Below are 27,021 nucleotides of genomic sequence, written 5' to 3' on the forward strand. Positions count from 1 at the left end.
GGTCTCACTCTTAAAAGAGGCAAGGAGGCCGCGGCGCGGGCCCCAGGACCCGACCCGCATCGCAGGAAGAGCCGTCTTCTTCTGTCCACGGAGCCGGCCGCGTCAGTGACGCCCTCGAGTCCGCGGCGAGCACCATGCAGCTCCTGGTGAGGGTGCCGTCTCTTCCGGAGCGAGGCGAGCTGGACTGCAACATCTGCTACCGTCCCTTTAACCTCCGGGGCCGGGCGCCCCGCCGTCTGCCCGGGACCGCGCGCGCCCGCTGTGGCCACACACTCTGCACCGCCTGCCTGCGCGAGCTGGCGGCGCGCGGCGACGGCAGCGGGGCGGCCGCGCGCGTGGTGCGCCTGCGCCGCGTGGTCACGTGCCCCTTCTGCCGCGCGCCCACCCCGCTCCCGCGCGGCGGGGTCACGGAGGTCGCTGTAGACCCGGACTTGTGGTCTCTGTTGGAGGAAAAAGCGCGGGCCAAGTGCGAGCCAGAGAAGACAGGTGGCTCGGTCAGGGAAAGCGGCGACGCCGACCGAGAGGCCGACGACGAGGAAGAGAGCGAGAAGGGGACGGAACCTAGGAGCAGGGGCTGGCGCGTGCTCCGGCGGCTCTGGGACAGGGTGCTGGCGCCCGCGCGCCGCTGGCGGCGCCCACTGCCTAGCAACGGTGAGGGGCCGCCCCGGGAGGCTGCAGGGGGAGAGCGCCTTCGTGCTGCCACTAACCCTTCTTCTTTTCCGCAGTGCTGTACTGTCCAGAGATCAAGGACTTCGCCCACACGACCCGCTGCACGCTGTAACCGCGGAGCCCGGAAGCTACGGCGTAAGGAAGGTGGGAGCTGCATTCTCGTGTTGTGCTGTAGTAAAGGGGGTTGATGCCGAGGCTTCCCCCTCTCCCATCCCGGGATTGGCACTGATGAGCGAGTTGAGCCGAGGGCAGGAGGGAACGCCCTGGGAGGCTTCCCCCTCTCCCATCCCGGGATTGGCACTGATGAGAGAGTTGAGCCGAGGGCAGGAGGGAACGCCCTGGGAGGTGTCGATGCTGAGCTTGGGAGGCTCCTAGACGAATCGCCCCCATCTTCTGACAGCACCAGTCTTGCATATTCAGCATGGAGTGGCGCAGGGATGATGGAACCAAGGTCTATGTTTCCGTGGGAGGACACACTGTTCCTTAGCTGTGACTTTGGCTTTTGTCCAGCGCAGCTATGGTGTGTGGGAGCAACATGTCCCCATTTTAGCAATTCTGTGTCAGTGGTTTGAAATTTTTGAAAAGATGGAACGGGACAGAAGAGGCTAATTTTTGTTAATGTTAATCTCACTTCTCTAGCACGTAAGAGAGCTGAGAAAAATAAACCTTTTTTTTCTCCCCCTCGGTGCTTGTATGCCTACTGTCTCCCCACTGTCAGTCCTGTGTTCCTAAAATTACTGAGATGCCTCCCTGTCTATGAGGAACCTTGCTTCATTTCACAATCTCCCTTCAACCTGTTAGGGCAGGTATGAGAAGTTCCAAATGGCATTGATCTGCAGGTATGAGAAGTTCCAAATGGCATTGATCTGAGGCACCTAATTAGGGCCTATCATGGATAGAAGGGAGAGCCATTTGGTAAAGGCATACAATTTTAAACTTTTGACAGTATTTTTTTTATCTTTACAGTCACAGGGAAATATTACTGAAAAAAGATTCTCGTCATAGTTTTACACTTGGGTCCCTTAATTGGACATCACCTATTGTATGCCATAGATTCTACTTTAAAATCCTGTAAATATCTTATTAGAGTAAGTGATAGTCAAGGACCAGCAGCATCAGCATCACTGGCAGCTTGTTGGACGTGTAAAATCTCAGGATCCACTTCAGACTAACCAAATCAGAATCTGCATTTTAACAAGAATCCCAGGTGACCTGTCACATAAAATTTAAGAAGCATTGGTCCAGGTCCTAGACTCTAGGATATCACCATCTGTGGGTGGAATATTTAAAACACAATTGGTATAAATGATAAACTTTTTTATTAAAGGTTCTAAAGTGACATTCTGTTGCTGAAGAAATCTAAATTCTTTGTGTGCATACCTTACTTACTGTGTTGCATTTCCTCTGAGGTAAAAATGTGAACTTATTGGGTACTCCTGGCGGAGTAAGGGTTAAGTTCGCGCGTTCCGCTTCGGTGGCCCAGGGTTTGCCCTTTCGGATCCTGGGCGCAGACCTACTCACTGCTCATCAAGCCACGCTGAGGCGGCATCCCACGTAGAAGAGCTACAACTCTACAACTATGACACACAACTATGTACTGGGGCTTTGGGGAGAAAAAAGAAAAAAAGAGGAAGATTGGCAACAGATGTTAGCGCAGGGCCAATCTTCCTCAAAAAAAAAAAAATGAACTTAAGTGTAAACCTCAATTTTTATAAGCATATTTTGGCTTTTTTCTGTCCTTAAGTCTCAGGTTAAATGTTCTCTCTTTTGGGGGGCTTTTCTCAGCATTCAGCTTGGTGTAGCCCCTTCCCTCACCCTCTCGAGCATAATGCCTTGTTTTCTTTTTTGACAGTATGTTTTGTTGGTGTCCCCCACTAGAGTGTATGCTCCATGAGAGCAATGACTGACTTGTGACTGACTCTCCAGGACCAAGAGCAGTGTTAATGTATATAGTATGTACTCAATAAATGTTTGTTGGGTTTATTTTTTTTAATATAAGAGTCTCAAAAGTTAAGTGTCTTGTCTCTCTCAACCTCTGAGAAGCTCTGATAGTGAACAGTACATGTCAAGGAAATGTCTAGCAATTTAAATCTTTGGCAAGCTATGCAGGGCTGATCCCCCAACTCCTTTAAAAAAAAAAAAAGTATACACTTTTGTTCTGCACACTTGGAACTGAACCTGTGGAGCTGTAGTGACCTCTACTGACTCTTGGGAGAACTAAACAACTTGAAGGTAGAAAGAATGATCAAAAGGATGAATGGAAGGCAGTTGTGCATCTCTCCAGGCACCTCTCCCAGTGAGCCCCGCTACCTCTCTGATCTCAGCCTGAGCCCTGTGCAGGTATCCTTCTGCTCACCCTCCGTCTGTACAATGAACTCATCACGTTGGCGTTGGGGTTGGAAAAAGCCTCAGAGTTTTGGTTGATAATCCAAGAAATAAAAATGAGAAACAGGAAGTCACAAGATTTAAAAAAAGAGAAAAAGATGGATAATATGAAACGGCAGAAAGCAACACCCTTTCTTCCTCATCCCTCCCCTCACCCTAAGAGCTCCCCCATTCAAAAATAACAGTACACAGAAAGGAAAGTATAATTTATATGTACAACCAATAAACCTGATACAGAAGAAGGGATTGGGACAGACCAGGAGTGGGTGTGAAGAGAGGATGGGAAAGGGGCAGCAAGAAAGTGAAGGGGCAGCGAAGAGTAAGTGGGGGGTTTGCCATGCAAACTGCCACTCTCCCCGGCCCCTCCTGGGGAAGAGGATGTGCCTGTGTCTCCCCAGCCTGCCCTCTACTATTTTGCTCTGGTCCCAAAAGCAAGGAAGTCCCCTGAGTAGGCCCCCTGCCTGACCCACTCAAATTTAGTCTGTATCCAGGCCTTCAGGAGGGAGGGCAGAAGTCCTCCAAGAACCTGAGCCCCAGAGCCGGGGACTCCCCCCATATCTGGCCCGTTGTGTTCTCTCCCACCCTTTCTAGGTTACCTGGGTCCCTAGGACAGATTGGGGAGCTCCTCTTTGGCTTGAGGGAGTATCACCCAACCATTACTCTCTTTGTAGGAGTGGTCCTTGGTCCCTAGGGAGGGGGGAAGATTCCCAACACAAAATGCTGGTACACAGGAGGTAACTGAGCCAGTGAACGGCGCCTTTATTCTGAGGCTGAACAGCAATTGACTCCCTCCCTTGTAACTGCTCCACCCTCCATTTGGGGAGAGGTAGGGGAAGGAAACATGCAGCCACCCCTCCTCTTCCCTTCCTCCCTCCCAGGGTTCATTGTCATCCCTCTCTCAAGTCCCCCTCTTCTCTTCAAAGCTCTTTTCCCCACCAAAGTTCCTAAAGGCCAGGCAAGGCTGATCACCCACTTTTGCAAGAGATGGAGCTTATATTGCAGGAATAAAGACTGGGAAGGCTCCACCTCTTTCTTTCCCCAACCATTTACTGGGAAGCTGTATATGTTTGGGAGATAAAGGTACTTAGAAGACCCTGCTAACCACCTCCCACCCAGACCTCTTCTCACCAGCACAGTCTTCAAAGCATGGTGGGAAAGGTGCATGGGAGAAAGACAAAGGGCCCTTCCTGAAGAGAGTTGTTGTAGAGAGGGGCACAGGGGCTCCTAGCCCAGTGGTGGCCCAAGGGGTGGGGAAGGTGGAGGATTGGCAGCAGGCCCCAGAGCCTGAGCTGGGGGTCGGCCTCGGGCACGGGGCCTGGGTGAAGGGCAGGCCTGGGATCCGGTCAGTCGTCTATACAGATCACCTCCCCGGCTCGGGGCTCCTTCCGATCCAGCCCGTCTGACACCAATGCCCCCACCATTTCCTTCTCCTTCTTCACCAGCACTGGAGGGCCGTTGGTGGCGGCTGTTTGGGAAGGGGGTGAGGAAGAGTCAATCCCTACTTCACTCCCAAACATCACTTACTGACAATAGTATGTTCTTAGTTCTAGGTCACCTCATGCCACTTCTGATTTTCCAGGGTAGGAATGGGAAGACCAGGGTGGGCCCCTCTCCCTGAGATTTTCCCCTGTGCCACATGATGGAACACATGTTCCAATTGTCATTATACCCCCTTCCGATTTCATATTCTCTTTCCCCAAAGTAACCCAGATGGAGGAAGCTCAGGCAAGAGCTACTAAGCCACAGAACCACGAAACCCTGGATAAGGTTTCTGACAATGGGAATGGAAGAGAAGAAAGGGATGGGAAGAACAAAGCCCAGACAACTCCATTCCATAAAACGCTGGACTGAAATGAGATGGACTAGAGCAGTAAAAGGGTAGCTGAGCAGGGATGAAGCTTGGAAAAGGAGGAATGGGAAAAGCAAGGAGCAGGAAGTCACCAGCTGACCTGTGATGAAGGACCCTGCAGGCATCTGGCTGTAATTGGCGCCTGCGGCGGCCAGGGCCCCTACGGGTGCGGCGCTGAAGGCTGCCCCGTACCCCGGAGGTGTAGCGTAGGGACCCGGGGGGAAGGCCTGGAATAGAGAGCAAGCTGAAGTTAGAAGGTCCATAGTCTTGAAAGGAAAGAAGGTGTAAGGGAAACACTATGGGCCAACCTCCAGAACTACTGAAGGGTGTAACACAGGTAGGGAGACTCAAGGCTGATGAGTGTGTTCAAGCAAATTGTTTTTCCATGTCGTATAAGATTCTGATGGAAGTGTTTACACATGTGCAGGAGGAGTACCAACAGGGAAAACTGGAGTTAGGGGAAAGAGGGTTACCGGTGTGGGGTGAGGCTCTGTGCCCTTGCTGGCCAGCCGGCTGAGGATGCTGCGCTCGGACATCTGAAGGCGGGCTGCGATGGGGGGTATTCGGGACAGCGTGGCTGGCAGGCGGGTCACGTCCGCCTTCATGTCGCTCAGCAACTCCTCCAGCTGGTTCAGAACTGGGGCCCGGGCCACAGAGAAAGAAGGGCAAGAGAAAGACAGGGAAAGGGAGAGATGGAGCCAGGAAAAGAGATGAGGAGTCAAACGGACAGATATAGTCAGAGAGAGAGAAGGATACAGATGTCAAAGAACCAGAGACCAAGAAAGTAACAGAAGTAGAGAGAAAAAGAGAGTGACTCAGGGAAAAAGAAAAAGTGTCAGGGAAAAAAAAAGTGTCAGGTAAAGAGGCAGAGAGACCAGATCACCACAGAGGACAGATGGAGAGAAACAAGAAAAGAAAAGGGAATACGGAGAAAAGGGAGATAGGGAGGACATTGGAAGACATGGGGCGGGGAGTTGTCAGAACATCCCGTACTGGAAGAGTGAGGGTTTGGGGTTGGGGATGATGGTGAGGAAATAGTCAGGAGGCATGGGAGGTGGTAAGTGGTGTCAAAGATTTAAGGAATCAAGGTTTTAATATGTAAGGGGGGAGGGAGGTTAGAGGGTCAGCATTGCAGATTCAAGGAATTAGAACAGGAATCAAAGGGGCCAGGAATCAGTTACTACATCAGATAGGGTTAGATGGTTAGAGGGCTTTGGAATTTAATCTATTAATATCAAGGTAAGAGGGTTTGGAAGGAAGGGTTGAAGGTCAAAGGGAAGTTTCATGGGGTAGGGTCAAAGGGTGGGGGGTGGTTTCTGCCTCATGGGGTGAATGAGATATGAGAAATGTGATTTATGGGACTGGGGGTAAGGATTTTTGTGGACTATACACAGGCCAAGGCCCCGGAGAGGGTGCTATTAGCAGTACGGCAGGAGTGTGGGTCAGCGAAGAAGTTCCACCCTGTGGAGGGGACGTGGCACAGTCTTACGGAGTTTGAGGGGAAAGGTCCCTCTGTTAGGCACTGACGTGAATGCTTTTAGGCATGGATGAGGGTTGGCCGTACAAATCCTAGAGGCTAAAAACCAAGGGAGTGCCAGGTGGGTCGGGGTGGGGTTAGAGGTCAGAGGGGGGTGGTTCAGAGGGTAAAGGGGTCACAGGGGTGGGAAGATTTTGAGGGGTGCGGGGTGAAGACTTACGCAGCGTTGTGGGCCCTCCCCCGCGCGGGGCCGCCGCGGCCCTTACCCTTGTGCAGGACGGCGTTGGCCGGCTTGTTCCCCGCCAGCGACTCCTTGGAGAGGTGCTGGTGGCTCTCGGCCAGGCACTCGGCCTCGGCGAAGCGGGCGTGGAGGGCCATGGCGGGGTGCGCCGGCTCCTGCGACAGATTCAGGTAGGCCGCCCGCCGAAGCTGCTCCTCGATCACCAGCGCCTGCTCCAGGAGCTGAGAGCGGGGGTGGGGGGAGGGGGTGGGGAGGGTGTAAGTGCAAGGATCTGCAAGCAGTGGGCAAGTAGATGGGGGGCCAGACGCAGTGCTGGTCCACACTGCCCTCGCTGCTGGTCCAGAGCTTGTGGTCCAGATCCACACCAATACTGACTGCAACCCCAGCACTGACCCCAATCCAGACCACAGTCCCAGACACAAGGTTACACTCTGGTCTTAGCCTCAAGTGTCGGGGCCACCCTCAAGGTGTTACCTTCCCTACATTCCAACCAGATATGGTCCCACCTCTGACCCGAGACCCCCTTCAACACTATTCCTTTCCTCCCTGATCCCCACCTTGAATCTCCGGGCCAGGAACTTATTTTTCATCTCCAGAAAGTTCCCCTTATTGGCTTCAGTTTTAAATGGCTCATTGATAATGGCAAACTGAGCATCATTCTGGATGTCCTGCCACCGTGCATAGCCATGGCTGCCGATGAAGGAAGGGGACCATCAAGGAATTTAACTGGGATGAGCTGGGCTGTGAATACTTCTTCCTTTTGGCCTTATCCCCCCAAAGTGTGGCACAATCCCCCATTCCCTGGGTGTGGACTCGTCTTCTCTTTAGTTCCCCTCTCTCTAGGTTGAGAGAATCTTTTTTTTTTCCTTGTGTTTGTAGCAAAGGATACAGGACAATCCCGGCCAAAAGCCAATAGTCATGTCTTCGGTGCCAGATCTCATTGAGTTTCCCCGAGGAAATAGCTGCCCGTTCCTCATTCTGCCACAGTGTGTGAAGCTCTTAAAAGAGAAAGGAAGATAGATGAGGCATCAGGAGTTTGGGAACCACATCCAGCCCAACAGACAGGTACAGATGAGGGAATTGAAGAGTGGTTGAGAACTATGAGCTCTCTAAGAGGAACGGGTAAAGATAAGGTTAGGGATTAGGAATAAAAGTAGTTACCAACAAGGTTCAAGTTAGGATTCAGAATAAAGGGGGGATTAAAGACAGCTATGGAGTTAAGAGTACACTTGAGGAGGAATGAGGGCAAGGATCAGAGACAGCATGCACCATTTCATTGGCAGTTACTTGGAATTAAAGGTAACAGGAGGCCTCAGGCAAAATGATTAACCTCACGAGCATAAGCAAATCCCAGTGAGGCACAGGTGGCAGTGAGAATCTCCCCCACCTGTGAAGCCACCGTCTGCAATATTGAACATGAACCGCGGCTTCTCTGCCTTCTCCTCACGTCGCCCGTTGGACCGTGGCTCGTCTCGAGGAGGCCCAGGTCGAAGCTCCCGGTCCCCTTTTACATCTTCTGCTAGGGCAGATAGAACAGAGCTAACACCTCAGGACAGTCTCCTCCCAGGGCCCGAGACCACTCCCTGTACTGTACTGGCCTTGGAACAGCTACCCACCCAGGACCCATGCATTTGGTCCCCCAGACTCCACCTCCCCTGATTCCCTCAAGGACCCAGGTGTCCAGTCCTTCCACCCATTACCTCTCTTGCCCAAATCCCCTGTCTCCCCCTCCGGCCTCTCCCTGTGTTCCTGTCCATCCAACGGCTTCTCCTCCCCCCTCTCTCCTGGCGTCGACTCTGTGGCTGTGGGAGGGGGTAGGGGACAGGAAGGGAGGATGTCACCCTCATCCCCTGATCCCAGAAAAGGGAACCCCAAAATTCTAAACCCTCTATCACCCCTAAGGCCATACACCCACCTGACTTCTCTCTGTCCCCCCGGTACCCAGATTCAGGCTCCATCTCTCCAGGTACCCCTGGCATCTCATCCTCTAAAGGAATCCTTCTTGGCTCCAGCCGCTCTCCGAGTGATGGGGCTGGGCTGGGGGCATCAGCCTGGAAGAGGATAAGGGAGTCAGGATGAAGCAGAGGGCTCCCAGGTACCTGACCTCCAAGACCCCTCTACTCCCTCCCTTCCAGGGGAGCCAGGTAGTCACACACCTCTGTCTCCATCTTCTCCCCAATTTTGCTATTCTTCTCTGGCTTTTCCTCCTGGTTTTCAGCTTCATCCTTCTCAAGAGGTGTCCTTATGCCATCTCCTTTCTCACTTGGAGCTGGAGTAGCTACAGGGAGAAGGCAGAGTGAAGAAGGCAGAAACGCCCACCCTGACTCCAATCCTTCTGCGTCTGCCAGACACTGGCCCTATCTCCATCTGTCCTGCCATCCCGACCCCAGATTACCAGGTTTAGAGGTGCAAGGACTGTTTGTAGCAGAAGCCTCAGGGGTGGTGGGAGTTGTTTTGGTAGGAGAGGAGGCTCTGGAAGAGCGCTTAGAGTCAGCACTGGGGTCGGGCATCAGCTCAGGCATCGACCAGCGCCCATTGATATGCTCAAACTCCTGTACCTGAGGGGGGCAGGGGAGTTATAGGGACATGGATCAGCTCCAGCCACTGGACACATAGGAAGCTCCAGTCCCTTCTGCCTCATCTTGCACCGGCCTGAGTCCAGAACTCAGGGACGTAAGGCAGAGAAAGGACAGAGCCTAGGTGGCCAGCTTGAGTCTGGGTGAGGGGAAGACTGATACCTTCTTCTTAACGAGAGACATGACTCCGATGCGTGTCAACACTTGCTGGCGACTCAGGCCCTCCCGAGGGACCCCATCAGCAAAGGTTTCAGAACCATCTGCTCCAGGTTCACAGAGATGGCGCATGAACAAAGACACATAAGCCCTAGGGAGCATGGGGGTGGTGGGCAGGTTAGGAGAGCCTTAGGAGGGACAGAGGGTAGTGAGGGGAGCACAGGGATGACTAAACCCCCAAACCCTAAACTCCCCAGGGTGCCTCCAAGGCTCTTCCCCTGGGTCTCTCGATCTCACCATTACCAGCCCTCCAAATCCTAACTCCCCCATCTGGCCCTCCTCTGGTATTTCCACTGTCTTTTTGGCCTTGGTACTTTGCTTCTAGGCCCCATCAGTCTGCTCTTCATCCTTTCCACCAGCTCCCCTGCCAGGTTATTGTGGCCAGGTAAATGTGAGGCAAGGACAGCCCAGGCGAGGCTCCTATCTTAAGCACCTCTCCCATGGGGGATGAAGCTCAGCCTCTCTACTCTAGGCTCGTCTGAGGGGAGGTGGGGTAGACTCAGCCCACCCCCCAGGAAATCGAGCCAGAAAATGTTGTATGGCAGGGAGCATGGTGATCAGTTGAGTAAGGTCACATCATATGGTGGCCAAGAGAAAGAAAGTAACACCCAAAGCTCTTACCCTTTCATCCAACTCAGCCCTGTATCACCCACACTCACTTGAACTCCTTCTCAGTCTTGCCCCTCAGGTCCCGCACCAGCCACTGAGTGGTGAAGGCATCCTGTGGCGGCATGCCCCAGCGCATCACAGCATTGAGGAAAGCCTTCCGCTGACGGGTGTTGAATCCCAGCACCTGAAGTGGGGGGCAAGGAGGGATTGGGTGATGAATGTCCAGGGATCTCATTTCTTGGTCCTTTCTACCCTTGGGGACTCAGCCTCAATTTCCAACTCCCCGGCCTTCATTCTCTCCTTAGGGAACTCTCAGGGGTGTGGGCCCAGCTCTCACCTCAATGTTGCCCCCAACTCGAGCCAGCAGTGGAGGCAGTGGCTTATCCTTTTCATTCCGGAGCTGCCTCTTGGACTGTCGACGCCCTGGGGGTGGAGGTGACTCTGCTTAGTAGGTCCACTACCTCCTCCACCCCTCAGTCTTTCTCAGCACCCCATTCCCACAAGATACAGAACACAAGGAAGGCCTATGTCATGTCTGAGGCACTTCTAATTTTCTTCCAAGCACTTTCGGAACTATTAACCCAGTAGGTCTAAAAGAATCAAGTCATATTAAAAAATTAGTAGCAAATATTTGATGCCAGCAAGATTATGGTGGGAATGTAAAATGATGTAACCTTTCTTAATCTATCATCTAGGCATCTAAGCCTGCATGGTTATACATTCATAGTATGTACTTTTAACAGTGGAGAGATTATGGATATTTCTTACTTTTGCTTATCTGCAGTCTTTAGTTTTTCTATAAAAAAGCATTTATTTGTACTTAAAAAAGTGGGCTTAAAGGACATGGGTAAGTGAAATGGGAAGAGCTGTGACAGAAGGTCAGGAAAACATGCCACCTTCAGGACGCTCATCAAAGTCTTCATCTTCCTCCTCTGATCCCACTGAGTATTCTGACTGGTTATCTGTGAGGGGAAAGGGCTCAGCGGTCAGTGATGGATCCCTGGATAAGCCCTTCAAGGCCCTTTCTGCCTGGATGTCTCCCCTCAGAGACTTCTGTACCTTTCATTCTGGCCTTGGTCCTCCTGGGGATGCTGGATGACTGTCCACAGTCTGACTTCTGGGCCACATATCCTGAACCAGATCCACTCACCACCCACCTTGACTCTGGGTGCCTCCTGATTCCTGTATATCCCACTCTAAGCAAGGACCCCTGAGTGTCCACATGAGCCCACTGCAACAACCAGATAGTTTAGATTGCCTGCAAACCCACCTGGCCTCTGGGTAGCTCCTACTGACCCTTCCTAATCTCTTTCCCCTTAGCAGGTAAGGCCCTGACTTCTAGTCCTCTCTCTTTCCCTCTAAATGCCCCAGCCTCACAGCCCCTCCTCAGCACTCTTCCCTTCTCGGTTTCTGCATGAGGGGGAGTCCTCACCTTGGTCCTCCTGAGCAGCATCATTGTAGTTAACTTGCTTTCGAACTCTCTTGCCCTTGCCAAGATTCCGGGCTAGGTCTTCCTGCTGTTGTTCATAGTGATGCCTCAGCAGCTTCTCCCAGTAGTCAGGATCCACATTCTCCTCCTGCTTGATGATCTCTCGTTCGATCTCCTCAATCTGAAGAGCAGCAGAATGAATGCTGGCGTCCTTTCTCTTCACCCAGTTCTTCCACCGTAACAAAATCCCTACTTTCTTGCTTCCTAGATCTCCTCAACTCTGTGTAAGTTTTCTGGACATTGCACATTTTCCTACCTCTTACCTGCAGTATGCTTCTCCTCCTTGTTATTTCCCTCTTTTCTAAACCTCTCCTCTAGTGCCCTCTGTGTCCCTCCCACTCTGACTCTGAAAGTACCCTTCCGTGTTTATTGGTACTTTGTGTGCCTAAGTTTTCTCCAAAGTCTGGTGTCACCCATTAGACCAAAAAGTTGTTTGAGGTCCACTATTGCTTTTTCTTTGCTGGGCACTACGGTAAAAGATCAGACAAAAAACAAGAGCAAAGGTGGATCCTTCTACTTCAAGGTCCAGTAAATGACACTGTCTTTCAGAGATGGCCCAGGATAGACAGTATCTGGCCCCAAGCTCTCACCTTGTCTTCCTCCCGCACCACATACTGTGCCACCTTGAAGGAGCTGAGATACTCGTTCATGTTCTGCACGTCAGTGTCCTCAGTGGCATCCTGGTTCCGGTCCAACAACCGAGCAATGGCCTCATTGTCATAGTGAATCACACTGCTGTCCTCCTCCTTGTTCTCCCCTGGTGAAGAGAGGGGACAAGAGGGGACTTTGAATTCCAACCACAACCTCAAGCAGAACTTTAGAAAGGTCAGAAGAGAACCTGCTCTGCTTGCTTTTCACGGGAGCTCTGGAGGAGAAGGCCCTTTCCCTGGGAGTCTATGTAGAGATCTGTTGTTTTCAACCCTACAGGTAGGGAAAGAGGCTAACCTTCCTCCACGGACTGCACAGAAGAGATTTTCTTCAGAGGTTTCAGAAGAGTAGTGCTCACGGAAGAGCAGGGGCCTGCTTTCAGGGAGCTGCCAAAAAGGTTCTCACCCTCATTTTCATCCTTGAACAGCTCCTCGGTGCCAAATTTGAGGATGTCATCCAGCTCCTGCTTGGACATGGAGCCCGCCTTGGAGCCCAGCCCGGGCCGCACCACCAGATGTGTGAGCATCATCTTTCTCTTGGCCACTTGTGTGATTCGCTCTTCCACTGACGCACGAGTCACAAACCGGTAAATCATCACTTTGTTGGCCTGGCCGATCCGATGAGCACGGCTGAAAGCCTGCAGGAACAGGAGAAGGAGGGGATGGGCCAGGGGAGATGCCGCCCACATGCTCGGGAAAGGAGGCTGGTAAGGAAGGGTCTTCTACCCGCCAAGAGGTTTATTTCTGACCCCCGAACATGACACCCTCCACCATGAACCCGTGTCTCCTTGCAAAATGGTATAGGGGCTCCAGGGGGCAAGTTCCCACCTGGATGTCATTATGGGGGTTCCAGTCAGAATCAAAGATGATGACAGTGTCGGCAGTGGCCAGATTGATGCCCAGGCCCCCAGCTCGGGTAGACAGGAGGAAGCAGAATTGTTGGGCCCCAGGAGCTAGGAGGTGAGAATTAGGAGATCAGGCTTTTCTTGTACCCAGCAGTTCTGTCTACCTGCTCCTAGATGTTCCCTGACTACAAATAACCATGCCCCAAACTTAAAAGCCCAGGTGGCTATATCCTCCCAGGCCAGCCCCCTCCCATCCCAGGGACTGAGGCACAGGTTTCTTGGGCCTTCATGCCCAGCAGGGACCAGGGCATCTCCCCCCGCACCATTGAACCGATCGATGGCTTCCTGCCTCAGGGCACCGGTGATGCCACCATCAATGCGCTCATACTTGTAGCCTTCATAGTCTAAGAAGTCTTCTAGCAAGTCTAACATTTTGGTCATCTAGAGCAAGAGAAAAGGAAAGAGTCTAGAATGACGAGGCACTGGGATGCACCCTGTCTGTTCTGACGATGATCTTTTTCTACCTCCTCAGCCCCAATCCTCACACTTGTACCCCTGCCCTGTCAGACGCTCTCCTGATGCTGCTTCCCTGAGCCCCAGCTCTTCCTCATTCCACATTCTTGTCATACTCTCTTGATTTAATATCTTTTCTCCTAAGGCAGAAGTTCTTCTCTGAGACCCATGAAAAGGTTCCAGGGAAATCTATGAACCCCCTGAAAATCTGTACAAAACTGTATAATTGTATGTGCCGTTTTCTAGAGAATGGACTCAAAGATTTCATCAGATTTCCAAAAGGTCTGTGCTCTCCTCCCTCCCCAATAAGGTTAAGAAATAGTACCAGGCCCAGGGACCTTCTTTAAGGAGGTTGATGGCTCACCCTCCCTCTTCTCCCCATTCGGCTTCAAAGAAGCTGGACTACAACTTCCAACAGCCTTAATTAAGAACAGGGATCAGAGGGCAAGATGAACTTAGCTATACCAGAAACTCTTAAAGGTGTAATCTCCTAAGCTCTCATACCATGGCAGCCCCAGGAACAAGGTAAGGGATTAATCTGATGGTGAAAAAGAGCTATGGGGATGGGTCACCTGCGAGAAGATGAGTACTCTGTGGCCTTGCTCCTTCAGCTTCCGCAGCATCTTCTGTAGCAGCATGAGCTTCCCAGATGCCTTAATAAGTGCCCCACCCTCATAAGCTCCACTGGGGAGTTTTGGGGACTCCTGAAAAGAAGGGAGGAAAAAGGAGGATGACAGGGTCAGGAAATGTGCCCCCATATTCTGACTGTGCCTAGAAAGCTAGAAGCCCAAATCTAGCCTCCAGACCTTCTAAATTCCTACTCTTCTCAGAAATCCAGTCCCTGGCCTCCCAGCCCAGCTCAAGCCCTATTCTCAACTCCCTCCATTTTCAGACAGGCCAGGCATTTAATCAGTTCCCAGCTCTTGTATCTACCATAGCAGCCACAGGAAAGAGGTATGGATGGTTGCAGCACTTCTTAAGATCCATCATGATGTTAAGCAGCGACACTTGGTTCCCACCACCTCGTGAATTCAAGGCCTCAAAATTTCGAGTCAGGATGTACTTGTAGTATTTCCTAAAGACCAGGGTAGGGGCATAGAAGAGACATAAGAAAGGAAGCAATTATGATGTTGAACTTGGTCACCAACTCTTGGAAAGCTGCCACCTAATCCCCAACCCCTAGTCCAGGTAACCCGCCTTGCATCTCACTTCTGCATGGGGCTCAGCTCCACTCGAACGATGAGCTCTGTCTTGGCTGGCATGTTCTTAAAGACATCAGCCTTGAGCCTCCGCAGCATATGTGGCCCCAGCAAATCATGCAGTTTCTTAATCTGGTCTTCTTTGGATATGTCAGCAAACTCCTCCAGGAAGCCCTCCAGGTTGCTAGTAGCCAGAAGGAGAAAAGGAAATGAAGAGGCTGTCAGGTTCTTTGCCCCTGACTTCAGGCTCTATTCTTCACTTCAGAGGAATCCTCCACTGACTCATCTTCTCAGCCCCTACACCTCTCATCTCTGCAGACTACCCTAATGAGCCACTTACTTAAACCTCTCTGGGGTGAGGAAGTTCAGCAGATGAAAGAGCTCCTCCAGATTATTCTGCAATGGAGTCCCTGTCAGCAGCAACTTATGATCTATCTTGTAGCCATTGAGGACCCTGAAAAACTAGAAAATGGGGCAAGGAAAGGCAGGAGAAAGGGCCCATTAGTGGCAAGTGGTTGGCCCACAGTATCGACCTTTTCCTGCCCCCAGCTCCCATTTCCTTCAGGATCAGAGGCCCCAAATCCCTAGTTCTCTCCCTCTTCCAACCTGGACTTCTCCCCAGAGGAGACTGCCTCCTGGACTACAGAAAGTCCCCAGCACTTTAGTGTTTAGGACTAGGGCAAGTAGGAGTTCACAGCCTCAAGTTTCTGAGGTCTGGGTATCTCACTCACCTTGGACTGATTGTTCTTGAGCCGATGGGCCTCATCTACCACAAGGCAGGCCCAGCGGATGGAGCCAAGTGCTGCCTGATCAATGGTGATCAGCTCATACGATGTCAGGAGAACGTGGAACTTCACCTGTGCCTCCCTCTGCCAACACAACCATTGTCCATTCGGCTGCCACCTGACACCCAAGTACCTAGATCTCCACCCCCATTCTTCACCCAGACACCCGTCCTGACAGTGACTCCCAAAGAGAGCCGGTTATCCTGTCTTCTAACTTTGACTCCATGACTCCCCAACTTCCACCACGTGTCCAGTACGGACAGGTCTGTGTACACCCCTGGGAGTACCTGCTACATCTCCAGGACTGGAGTGCAGAGGTGTAAGGGTAGGTGGAGGAAAGCAGGGAGAAAGCTGAGTGGGGAATAAAGGGACTGAAATCCTGGTTGGGGTGAAGAAGTGACAGATTTGAGGGTCTTAGAAGATATGAGGTAGAGGGGCTTACCTTCATCTTAAAAGCTTTCTTTCCACCTTTGATAGCATTGTCTTCAAAGGAAAATTCATTCTCCCGAATGATGGCTCGGCTGTCCTTGTCACCCGTGTATGTCACCACATAGAACTTGGGTGCCCACATCTGGAACTCCCGTTCCCAGTTAATGATGGTAGAGAGTGGGGCACTCACCAGGAAGGGACCTTTTGTGTGGCCCTGGGAGTCAAGGGTAAGGGGGACCATTAGTCTAGGCTCGCAGTTGTATACCCCAGTCCTCTGCCTGCCACGCCCCTTCCCCCATTCCTCTGCCCTCATCCTCCACTCCCACTTTCCCCAGTCCAGGCTAGGCCTCAGCCTGGCTGTCTCCCTCAGGGGCCCTAGAATCCAGCACCTCCTTATAGAGTGAGTAGAGGAAGACGATGGTTTGTATGGTCTTGCCCAGCCCCATCTCATCAGCCAGAATGGTGTCAGTGCCCTGGGCCCATGAGAAGCGTAGCCAATTCAACCCTTCCAGCTGATACATGTGCAGTGTGCCTCCAGTGGCTGTGATAAACCGTGGCTGAGTCTCATATTTCACTGTAGGCTGTAGAGTCAAGAAGTCAGAAAGCTCAAGGGAACTGTCAGCTGTTCCTTTGGTCTTGGTCTCCTCCTCCCCGCTCCCTGGCACTGATATCAAGTTGAACTACAATTGCCTCTACTATGACCTAAGCTTATAAAAGTTCTATTTCTTGATCCCTCCCCCTCATTCCTTAAAAAAATACCCAGCAGCACCACGGGGAAGGAAACTGGTGGAAGAACCCTGTGTGCTGCTATCTCTAGTGGCTCTCTTGCTCTGATGCCAAACTTCCTGGCCACTCTTGGGGCAAAGCTGAATACTGAAGTAAGAGCTACTGTTCAAAGAGGTTGTTGAAACTCTGGGAAGTTCTGTCATTAGCCCTCGGGAAATCTTCAATCACCACGGCTCCAGAAATGGGAGAAAGGCCAAGTGAGAGGACTTACATCGTTAGTAGGAGAATTGGGAGGCCCATCACCCTGCAGCTCCTTCTTCTTCTTCTTATACTTGCGGGGTTGGGCGGGGTCCTCCCCCATAATTAGTTCTCTGGGAAAAGAGCGGGTCTCAGTGAGGCCTGGTCCTTGGGATCCGCACCGCCTCCTACCTCCCCCCAACTCTTCTGAACCCATTCTAGACCTCCCTCCCACTTGCCATAACCTAGAGTCTCACATTTCCTTTCTCCTAGGCTATTTACCCTCACCCCTTGGATTTTACCTCTAATGCCAACTCTCCCCATTCCTGAACAGCCTCTTCCCCATTACTCAGGCTAGATTTTATGTCTGTTCTTCACACTGCCTCTTTACCAACCCCGCCCCAAACAACTCAGCCCAGGCTCCTACTGCCCTGAATTCTAAATCAGGTCTGTCCCTACTGTACCTTATTTTATGCTGGAGGTTTAGCTTTCAATGCCCTCATCCTCAGACTCCCTCTAACCTATCACCCGGCTCCCTCACCGGTGTCTCCAGTAGCTTTGCTTATGGTCTTCATATTCAGGGATGTTCATTTCATCTTCCTCCCATGTGGACTGGTCATATGGCAAGTCCCTCCATTTCACTAAGTAGTGGTAATTCCCCTTTTTATCCAAACTGTGGGGCAAGAGGCCAAGAGGAGGAGCAGGAGGAAAAAAATAACATGGTTCACAAATAGAAAGAAGTCATATAAATACGATTATCAGCAAACATGCAGAATTTGTTACCTAATCCTCAGTAGTGGGCCATTGGAAGGGAGTTTAGAATGGCTGAAGTACTACCCTTTTTCAGGACAGCTTCCTAAAAATCAACTATCACAAAACATCCCTGGGCTTCAACATCATTTGTTTATCCAATCAGTATTTACTAAGCATCTACTACATGCCAGGCATTGTTCCAAGCACCAGTGATTCAGCAGTGAACAAAACAGACAAGTGACCCTATTCTCACAGAGCTCACATTCAACTGGGGAAGGCAGCAATGAAATAGAAAAATAAGTCTACAGTATAACATTAGGCAGTACTAAGTACTATGAAGAAATACTAGAAACACTGGTCTGGATGAATCACGTTTTCCGTGTTTTGCTTTTGTGCCCCGATCCCCAGACTCATGTGTCATTTCTTACGCTATTAGAGATGACAAGAAGCAACGACAAAAGAGTCAGTGCTGGGCTGGACTTTCCTCCTGGTTTCTCTCATCCCCAAAGAGGAAACAAGGCCAGAAGGGCCTGGGGTGCAGCAGGAGTTATCCCATTAGATCAATTATTTGGTTAATCAAAAAATACTAACATGGGACCATAACCACAACCAGAATAGTGGCATACCCCAGGCGGGCCTTCCTGTGGACCAAGATTCACCTGTGGTTGATAATACGGTGGACGGTCATCCACTCTGGCTTGATGCCAAAACGATAGTACTTCTCCTCCATCTCAGCATAGTGCGGATCTTTCACCTTGCGCTTGTCACTCTTCCCATCATCCTCACCAGAGCCATAGTCCAGGGGTGGGGGCTCATCCATGTCATTCTTCCGTTGGTAGTTTCGGTACATTACCAAGTGGAAGATTTCCAGCTGATGGGGCAGAGGAAAGGAAAACAGATAGTCCGCAAATCCAGAGAGGACAAAAGGGGACAGGGAAGAGGCCAGCAGGAAGAATGGCAAGGGAAAGGGAGCTATGAAAGAGGTGGGATGAGAGGCATAGTAAGTTAAAGGCAAAACAGGAAAATGAATACAATGTCAGGGCCTGGTGAGCCTGAAATAAGCAAAAGGAGGCAGGGAATAGGGTTATTAAGATTGAGAATACTGGTAAAACATGGTTAAAGACAGATAAGGGAAGAGACAGAGTTAAGGAAGGCTATATCTAAGGGATGAAATCTAATGGAGATGAGAGGAAAAGGACTGAAGACCAAGTCTCCATATGGAACTAAGGAAGTGGTTAGGGTGTGAGGGCTGGAGGCCTGAAATGAGCGAAAGTAAAGGGTACAGAAGACCAAAGAACAGAGTGGTGAGACAGAGTTAGAATGGCAGTGAATGGGGTCATAGGAGAGGGGGAAAGGAGAGGCCCCTGTACCTGAAGCTCCTTGGCCCAGGAGCAGTGCCAGTAGGACAGTCCTACCCACTTGACAAAGAACTCTCGCTCCGATCTGCCTTGAAGAGGACGGGGGGGTGGGGCATCTGGATTCTCGTCTGCTTGTTGGGGGGCTGGCACTGCCACAGGTGGCTCCCCCCAACGCCAATGCAGGATCTTCTGCACACGGCCTTTCAGCACAGGGCACTTCGGGATGGACACACACAAGGAGGAGGAAAGAAAGAGACAGAAAGAGCCCGTTGTTAGAGTAGGAGGATAGGAGTCCCACAAGAGAATCAAAGGCTAAGTGTGGGGGAGAGTAGAGAAAGAGCTGGGCATTTGGGCCCCCGAGATGAGGAAGGAGTCAGGGCTGACAGTAAACAGAGAGAAATGGGTACACTCACCGTGCATCGGGGACAGAGCCATTCCCCATTGGGGATGTCAGGCAGGGGTGGGTTGAGACAATGAATGTGGTAGGAGGAGATGCAAGCATCACAGCACAGGAGCTCCCCACCATCCTTGCACACGCGGCAGTACTCCATGTGATCATCTTCTTCCTCCTTCTCCCCTTCTTCCTCTCCCTCCTCTTCGTATTCTTCCTCCTCCTCCTTGGCTTCCCACTGTACCCCCTCCTTCTCCTGGGAGGCCAAGAACAGACACAGAGACAGGCAGAAGAAAGGAGATAAGGAGTGAGACAGGAAGAAAGAGGGAAAGACAGGATACCTAAACCCTAGAAGTACAGAGAAGATTGGTGGGAATGATGGAACAGGACACCTCAGTTTCCTGTTGATCTGGGGGGCAAATGGATGAGGAGGGAGGAACAAACTAGGATCCTGGACACTTAAACATCTGTTACTGAGAAGCTCAGGCATCTGGGGGTAGGAAGAGGACACCTGGAACCAAGGAGGAAATAATGGGTGGGTCCCTGAGGGCCGTGAGACTTTGGCACCAGGTACTCACACAGTGGGGGCAGCTCCATTTGCCCTCAGGAGCCCGGTCAAGCTCAGGATCAAGGCAGACGAGGTGGTAGGCACGAGGGCAGGTGTCGCACAGAATAATTTCCCCACCCTGCTGGCACACCTCACAGTAATCCTGGTGGTCCGTCTCGTAGCCATCAACCTCCTCCTCCCCGGCCACTGCAGGACAGCCCAGGACTGTCATACCCCAGTGGAGGAAAAGAGAACAGAGAGAGAGAGAGAGAGAGGGATGGGGGAAGGGAGAGAGAGAGAGAGAAGGGTTGAATAAAGAAGTCAAAATTGAAAATAAGAAAGACAACGATGGAATGAGAGGAAGGCAGACTGACAGGATCACACACAGCTAATACCCCTTACCCTTCTTCTTTTTCCTTCCTGGCCGGCCTCTCTTTAGTTTCTTGGTGCGGACAGGGCCATCAGGCCGGCCTGAGGCACTGTGGACACTGCCACTGTCCAGGTCTGACTCCTCAGCCTCTGGTTCGGGGCCCTCATCACTCTGAAAAACATACTGCCCATAGCCCCGTGGCTGTCAGGGAGGCCAACTTGATTCCACTCCCCTCCCTAGGCCTTTGGCTCCCGCTCCAGCTTCCCTCATGGACCTCTGTGTCTGGACCCCCAGGCCCTTGATCCCCGGGTGTTAGCAGACAGGGGATGGGCCACTCACTGAGCCTCCCTTCTTCCTCTTGCCACCCAGCAGCCCTAGTTTGATTTTGAGTGGTGCCATCTTCTTTCCCCGAAGCTTCTTGCGTCCATCAGGCACTCGCGGGCTCTTACTCCGCCTCTTATGGCCTGGACCTGAATGAGAAGTGAGGGTGAGGGAGAAAAAGCAGAGGTCATGACATCCTGGAATAATGGAGGTCACAGAGGCCTCTGGACTCCCCTCTGTGGGCCATGGTTTCACTGACACCCCTTCCTGGAAAGCATTTCTCCTACAACAATCAGGGCTGAGAAGACAAAAGACTTCTAGACTATAATTTGAAAACATGCGGTCTGGAGGGTGGGGTGACAGTTGTTAGAAGAAGAGGGTTTCTTACCTTTGCCCTCTTTGGTTTTGGCTCTTCGGATGGGTGGGGGCTGGTTATCAGCAGCAGGGGGTGGTGGAAGGGCAGGGGGTCCGGAAGGTGAAATGGGGGTAGCCGATGAGACAGCAGCTGACACCTGCTCAGCTACAGCTGCGGCTGCTGCTGCCGCTGCTGCCGCAACAGCAGCTGCTGACCCCTTGAAGGGGTTGTTGGCGCTGAACTCTCTCCACTTGGCCCCAAGGATGGTCATCATCTTAGACATTGGGATCTTAGGATTCTTCTTAGCAATTAGGGGCCTGTAAATATAGAAGCAGAAGATTCGGACCCTTCACAGATGGTCTGGGAATACTGCCATTTCCCCTCATGAATTAAGTCTATCTGTGTATAAGCCAGGATTCCTGGGTGTTGAAAATATGTCCTATTAAGAATAACATCAATTTAAAAACAAATAAATAAAAAGTTTAAGAAAGAAAACAAGGTTAAAAAAAAGAAAAAGTATAAAAAAGAAAAAAAGACAGAAAAAAGCAAAATAAAATTTAAACGCGCAGAAGATAAAAAAGGATAAACAAAAAGAATGATGTCAATAAAAATGCTTTACTTTTGAATACTACTTTACAGTTGATAAAACATTTTCACATATATTATGTCTTATTTCGTCTTCACGATAACACTATGAGCTGCTATGATTCCCTGTGTTCTCCTAATAAGTTCCATGGGCCCTGATGAAGGTGGAGTCTGATGGACCATGCTGGTTCTGCTCTGCGGTGGGGTGCTAAGCTCTTGTGAGGACATGGGTGACCAAGGTGCTGACAAAAGCACTGTCTTTAGCAGTGAGGTAGGTGAGACGACAGTGCTAATGACAGCTACCGAACACTCCCTAGGGGCTAGGCACTGACTGTACTGGGCTTTCCATTCATTATCCCATCAAATCCCCATAAGACCCCTATGAGGTACATACTATGATTATGCCTACTTTACAGATGCGGAAACCAAAGACCAAAGAAGTACACTGCCCAAGATGATACCCGGACCTGAACCACCAGAGCACTGAACTGCTGTGTTAAAGTGCCTGCTTCCCAAAAGGCATCTCTGCTATTCTCTATTCTACTTGGGGAGCCATTGAAGCTCAGATCCTGCTGCCAGCAATGCATCCTCCATTATTACCTGGGCCTAAGGAAGGGGCAGAGGACTTGATAACTGAGCAAAGGAAATTGGGGAACATTGATGTTATCTCTCAGCTCCAGTCTACAGAGCAGTTATGCAGTGGAAAGGGGAACAGGGAGTACTGTCAGTCCTCACTATATTTTGTCACTAGGGAGTTTTCTAACCTAGCACTGGAATTATGACCCCCCAGTGAAGGGTTCCTGAGCCGGGTCATTGGATCTTTAGGAGTCCAGGAATTCCCTGAAAATATGTGTAAAATTTTGTGTGTATGTGCTGTGACTTTCTCTGGAAAGCAGTTTCTTAGCTTTTATCAGAGTCCAGAAGGTCCAGGGCCTCCCCAAAATTAAAAGTATCTGTTCACAAGGACTCTGCAGTCCTACCGCACCTCATGAACTGGCTAAAGGCTTTATAGTTGGTGAGTGTGTGGTAATCCTCCTCAGAGAACACATGCTCCACATCCTCCAGGCCCCAGGTCAGAAGCAGAGTTGCTGATGACTTCTGTTCTACCTGCTGGGAGAGACCAGGCTTCAGTGAGGCGGCTGCTGCTCTGGCCCCTACCCTGGGCCACCCACATGATTCTGTGCCCACCCGCCAGCTTCCATGGGCTTTCTGCTTCCTGCTCCATTCTCAGACCAATCCCCACTCCTCACAAACTAACCTCTCCACTTAGCACCACCCCCCCACCAGGCTCTCCCTGCCTCCTCATACCTGTCTTTAATACTGATTTCTCCCCCCACTCCCTAATTCTGCTCACCTTTTGCCCCCCATCTCCCTCCCCTTTTTTCCGCCGCTTTGTCTTCTTCTCCTTTTTTTCTCGGTGCTTCCGTCTCCGTTTCCGACCTGGTCCGGTTCCATATTCACTGCCTCCACTCTCTGACTTCTCCCGGTACTCATCTCGCTCAGAGCCAAATTCCTCCTCACTGTCCTAAGGGACAGAAATAAAAATAACATTTCTTCAGCCCTACCACATGCCAGAAACTGTTCTTAGCACATAACATATATCATTTCTTTTAATCTTCACAACAATTCTATGAGATACTAACTAATCTATTTTTATCTACTTTTTTGCAGATGAGGAAACTGAGGCACAGAGAGCTAAATAAATTGCCCAAGAAGACAGAGGAGTGCTGGGCTCTGAATTCATGCCGTCTATCTCCAGAGCCTATGCTTTCAACTGCTTCTCTGCTGCTAAGGCAAGTCACATCAATAAGTGGGCTCTTCACTAGGTTGTAGTGAGTGAGGTTAGGGTCCCAGATCCATGAGATACAGGCTAGCAGGAGGAGGGAGGGGGAGTCAGGCCTCTCTAACTTTGGGACCCCCCCCCCCCGGGTAATCAGGACCAGAGAAAATGTAGGTCTCTGGGAGTGGGTCTTCTGAGCCTTGCTGGAGAGACAGGAGTCCTTAACACTTACAAGCTTCTTGCGTTTTCGGGGTTTTCCTGGCTTGTTCTCCTTCTGCTTCTTGGGTCCTCGTTTTCTCTTCTTCACACCCAATGCTGAAGGCAGCAGCCGAATGTCGTCCTTATCTTTGGAGCAGAGAGCACCAAAAACCTAAGCCTCTAGGTTCCCAGTCTGTGTGGCCTCTTGACCTCACCCTTCCTCATCTCCTCAGTTCCCACTCTCCAGGAACTTCGGCTTTAATTCCTCCAAACCTTGCCTCCCTTCACTGGATGCAAACAGAGAGTGTTTCGAGTACTCTGGGATGCTTGGGTTCTGAATGGGAGGTCAGAGGTCAGAAGGGAAGAGCAGCCAAACCCCTCCCTTCTCTCCCCTCCTACTAACAAGGGCCCAGGCTCTAGGCCATGGGCTCCGACTGTGGCAGGTCCTTTCAGTCGCCGCCAGGGCTCCTTTTGCCTTCCCCCTCACTTAGCCAGCTGGCATTCTGCCCAGGAACTGGGGAAGCCATGCCCAGCTGCTGGCCTGGCCTGACCCCAGCACTTGGAGTGGGGAGACACAAGCTGGCAGCTCCCTAAGCCAGATGCTGAGAAGAGAGAGCCAAAGGTGGACACCTGGGTTCTCACACTAACATCCTGGGGCCCTGACATCCTTTCTGCGAAGTAGGAGGCCTCTATTTATATTTCCTCAGATAATCACCAAGCCTCCTGTCACCCCAACGCAGCCCTGGAGGAAAAAAAATCCTCAGCTGGTCATTTTCACGTCTTGCCCACAGGATCAGTGTGTCTGGCTCCTTCATCACACCCTACAGGAGAAAGTCTCCACAATTACCTTAACATTCGTCCTCCTCCCAAGTAGCGTGGAATCTGCCTTCAAATCTATTTCCACATCCCTGTTCCCTTTGAGAACTCAGGGGCCCTACCCTTTGCCCCCTGGTCTTAACCCTTTGTCTCCAGATTTGGTCCCAGACATTCTGACCCACTCATATATAAACAGTACGGGATACCCAAATAAAGATATAGGCACAGACACACCCCACATATGCCTTCTCAGCTGCACAAGCATACACACATACTCATGAGCACAAATCCAGAGGACAGCCTGTACCTGCTTTTAAAAGCAGGGCTAGGTCCCTGGCTTTCTCCCCAGACGTCTCAGTTAGAAAGGCTGGGGCCAGTTCTTCCCTGATGTCCCCCAACCCCATTATCCATGACCCCTGCCAGTCTGCGAAGGCTTATGGGACAGAGAGTTACTCCACATAGAGGAAGACACTGATGCCACACAGACATGGGGCCCTGGTTGGCCTCCGTCCCCTAGCAAGCACTAGACTAACCAGCCAGACCTGTCTTGCCCAGGCAGAGGCAGTTGTGCAGGAAGGGAAAGCCTGGGCTTGGCCCAACCCCTTGCTCTAGGACACACAATCCTTCCTCCCACAACAGCCAAGGGAAAATTAGCCCCAATTAACACCAGAGGCCTAGGTTTCCATTGCCTCAGAATACGGGCACCTCCTTCCTTCAATGCTACTTCTCATAACTCCAGCATCCTATGTCCTCTGGTGCAGGAAGACACTCTAGGATTGGAGGGCGGCTGCAGAAAGTCCCGGGTGTGAAAACAGAATGGGCACTGTAATAGGAAGCCAGTAAGACGCCATGCCCCAGCAGCCAGCTCTTCCTAACCCCAGGGACTTCGGTTAATATGAACACGGAAACGGAGACTGCCGGGGCAGTGGCAAGGGCAGGCCAACTGGCTAAGGATCAGGGAACCGGCCTCGGTCACTACCAGCTGGGGGTAGGGCACAAGCCCTGGCCATCCCACTCCCCACCCCAGCAGGAGGTTCCCCAACTTGGAAAGACGGCGGTGATGGGGAGAGGCAAAGTAGAATGGCGAGGAAAGGAAAGGAAGGGCAATAACGCAAATCTAAGTCCCAACCTCTGTCTCACCAGCCACTCAATGCTGGCCTGGAGCCCAGACTCTCCCACAGCCCTGGCTCAGATCTCGGGAAGACTGCGAGGGAGGAGGGCGGGCGAGGAACGGGAGGGCGGGGCCTGGCAAGCCGGAGAAAGCAGGAGGAGCCTCGCAGAAAGCCTCGCCTCCCGCCCGCCCCTCTCTCCTTCTAATCTCACCATCAATCTCTCACACATATATTTATTTTTTCTCAAATTCCCCTCCCTCCCCCACAACGAACCACCATAATAGGTCTGCTGCACATGCGTATTGCACGCAGGGGGTGGGTTTGTATTTTCAGACCTTTTGCAAAGAAACTACCAGAATTTTCCGCACCACCCACAATCATTCCCCACCCCCACCCCCAAGGAATCACATCTATATATTATGTTATATTATTTCTCTAGACTTGCCAGAAGGGGGAGGGAGAAGAAATGAGTTTTTGGCTTCCTGCTCCCTTCCCCCATCAACACGAGTGCTATTATTTTAAACGTTTAACAATGTAAGGAGACTGGAGAGGGGGGAAGGGATAAAATTGGTCTTGGGTAAGAATGTAAAACAAAATGGTGAGAATCAAAGCAGTCAGAATGAAAAACAATAGAAACCCCTAATACGTACAAATTCATATTCTAGAGAAAAGAGGGAGGGCAGCCGGAATAAATTTCCTTTAGGAGGGTTATTTTGCTCACACTTAGGTAGACAAAAATAATGAGCAGACTAAAAATATTTTCCCAAAGTTTTACCTCAGAAAGTCATCTGAGGGGGTGTATCTGGGTCACTCATTTGACTCGGAGGGCTGAAAGGGAGATAAATTGCCCTGGGAGAGAGAGGAGGTGGTTTTTCATTTCAAATATAAAAATTTAAAAACATTGACGTTTCTTCTCGTCTACTCAGAAGGCAGAGTTGGGAAAGGGGAGGGAGGATTGACACAAAGACCCATCTCGACCTCAGATTCTTTCATGCTCCTCTTTCTCCCACATACCCAAATCCGGGATCAAAAACACCCAAACACCACATTCCAAGTTCGGAATACAAATAGATGAGAGCCGCCAAACCCCTAACCTAACCTGACATCCTTTCTTTCCCTCTTTTTAGCACCCCTGCTGTTTTCCAGGCAACCCCCTCCCCACAATTCTTTATTCCTTTTCCCTCGTGCAAATCAGTGGGCTCTCTGGGATAACTTTCTAAAAACTTTTCCCTTTTTCAGACAAGCTTGGTGGGGGGCGGGGGGCTTTATTCTGTTTCCATCAGACACACATCCTTCTGCCCCTCATAAGGAAACATGCGACATTCCCTCAAAGGTTGTCTCAACTAGACAGGATCATTTGCCACATAAGCCACACAGATCAATATGACAGTTTTACAAAGAGCATGATGTTAGATGTTTTGAAGTTTGGTGCATTTGTGCAGCACAGCACCCAGAGGCCTGAGGTGCGGATGTCCCCTTTCATTCCCCAAGCATGGGGTGTGAACACTCTAAAGATGTTCACCTATTGTAAAGAAAACTAGAA

General features: G+C 51.1%; 2 protein-coding genes and 1 non-coding gene across 4 annotated transcripts; 1 reads left to right on the forward strand and 2 right to left on the reverse strand.

Moving 5' to 3' along the window:
• Positions 1 to 30: 30 nt before the first annotated feature.
• RNF227 (ring finger protein 227) lies at positions 31 to 2,652 on the forward strand. The gene is made up of 3 exons (XM_087440485.1): positions 31 to 651; positions 726 to 939; positions 1,015 to 2,652. The coding sequence occupies exons 1-2, from the start codon at positions 135 to 137 to the stop codon at positions 779 to 781; spliced, it is 573 nt and encodes a 190-aa protein (XP_087296611.1). The 5' UTR covers positions 31 to 134; the 3' UTR covers positions 782 to 939; positions 1,015 to 2,652.
• A 593-nt stretch (positions 2,653 to 3,245) lies between these two features.
• CHD3 (chromodomain helicase DNA binding protein 3) lies at positions 3,246 to 25,616 on the reverse strand. 2 transcript variants are annotated; one of them, XM_014789544.2, is made up of 40 exons: positions 24,266 to 25,616; positions 23,585 to 23,697; positions 22,927 to 23,097; positions 22,558 to 22,682; positions 21,021 to 21,304; positions 20,651 to 20,781; positions 20,344 to 20,494; positions 19,973 to 20,166; positions 19,417 to 19,650; positions 19,016 to 19,219; positions 18,305 to 18,516; positions 17,434 to 17,565; positions 16,927 to 17,026; positions 16,319 to 16,510; positions 15,943 to 16,143; positions 15,447 to 15,584; positions 15,056 to 15,177; positions 14,726 to 14,899; positions 14,450 to 14,591; positions 14,089 to 14,220; positions 13,327 to 13,444; positions 12,987 to 13,111; positions 12,565 to 12,796; positions 12,102 to 12,268; positions 11,455 to 11,632; positions 10,919 to 10,984; positions 10,360 to 10,445; positions 10,073 to 10,206; positions 9,360 to 9,504; positions 9,017 to 9,179; positions 8,778 to 8,899; positions 8,537 to 8,672; positions 8,322 to 8,423; positions 8,009 to 8,137; positions 7,511 to 7,619; positions 7,179 to 7,311; positions 6,647 to 6,842; positions 5,377 to 5,540; positions 5,004 to 5,130; positions 3,246 to 4,519 (listed from the first exon to the last, which is right to left on the reverse strand). In XM_014789544.2, exons 1-40 carry the CDS (start codon positions 24,363 to 24,365, stop codon positions 4,398 to 4,400), a joined length of 6,006 nt encoding a protein of 2,001 aa, XP_014645030.2. In that variant the 5' UTR covers positions 24,366 to 25,616; the 3' UTR covers positions 3,246 to 4,397. The 2 variants fall into 2 exon arrangements, with proteins under 2 accessions (XP_014645030.2, XP_014645031.2); XM_014789545.2 differs by lacking the exon at positions 8,322 to 8,423.
• LOC147914905 (small Cajal body-specific RNA 21) lies at positions 9,801 to 9,940 on the reverse strand. Its single transcript, XR_015554818.1, has one exon.
• Positions 25,617 to 27,021: the final 1,405 nt, after the last annotated feature.

The sequence above is a fragment of the Ceratotherium simum genome, chromosome 16 (genome assembly GCF_057802395.1).
Source record: "Ceratotherium simum simum isolate JZ-2026a chromosome 16, ASM5780239v1, whole genome shotgun sequence".
NCBI classification, from domain to species: Eukaryota; Metazoa; Chordata; class Mammalia; order Perissodactyla; family Rhinocerotidae; genus Ceratotherium; species Ceratotherium simum.

Excerpts from the sequence above, each read along its gene's own strand:
- RNF227 (XM_087440485.1), top strand. The coding sequence starts at position 135 with ATGCAGCTCCTGGTGAGGGTGCCGTCTCTTCCGGAGCGAGGCGAGCTG. Across the intron at positions 652-725 it reads GCGCCCACTGCCTAGCAACG|TGCTGTACTGTCCAGAGATC; the intron begins GTGAGGGGCCGC and ends TCTTTTCCGCAG.
- CHD3 (XM_014789544.2), bottom strand. The coding sequence starts at position 24,365 with ATGAAGGAGCCAGACACACTGATCCTGTGGGCAAGACGTGAAAATGAC. Across the intron at positions 14,592-14,725 it reads GAGCTGAGCCCCATGCAGAA|GAAATACTACAAGTACATCC; the intron begins GTGAGATGCAAG and ends CCTGGTCTTTAG. Across the intron at positions 9,505-10,072 it reads AAGACTGAGAAGGAGTTCAA|GGCTTATGTGTCTTTGTTCA; the intron begins GTGAGTGTGGGT and ends CATGCTCCCTAG.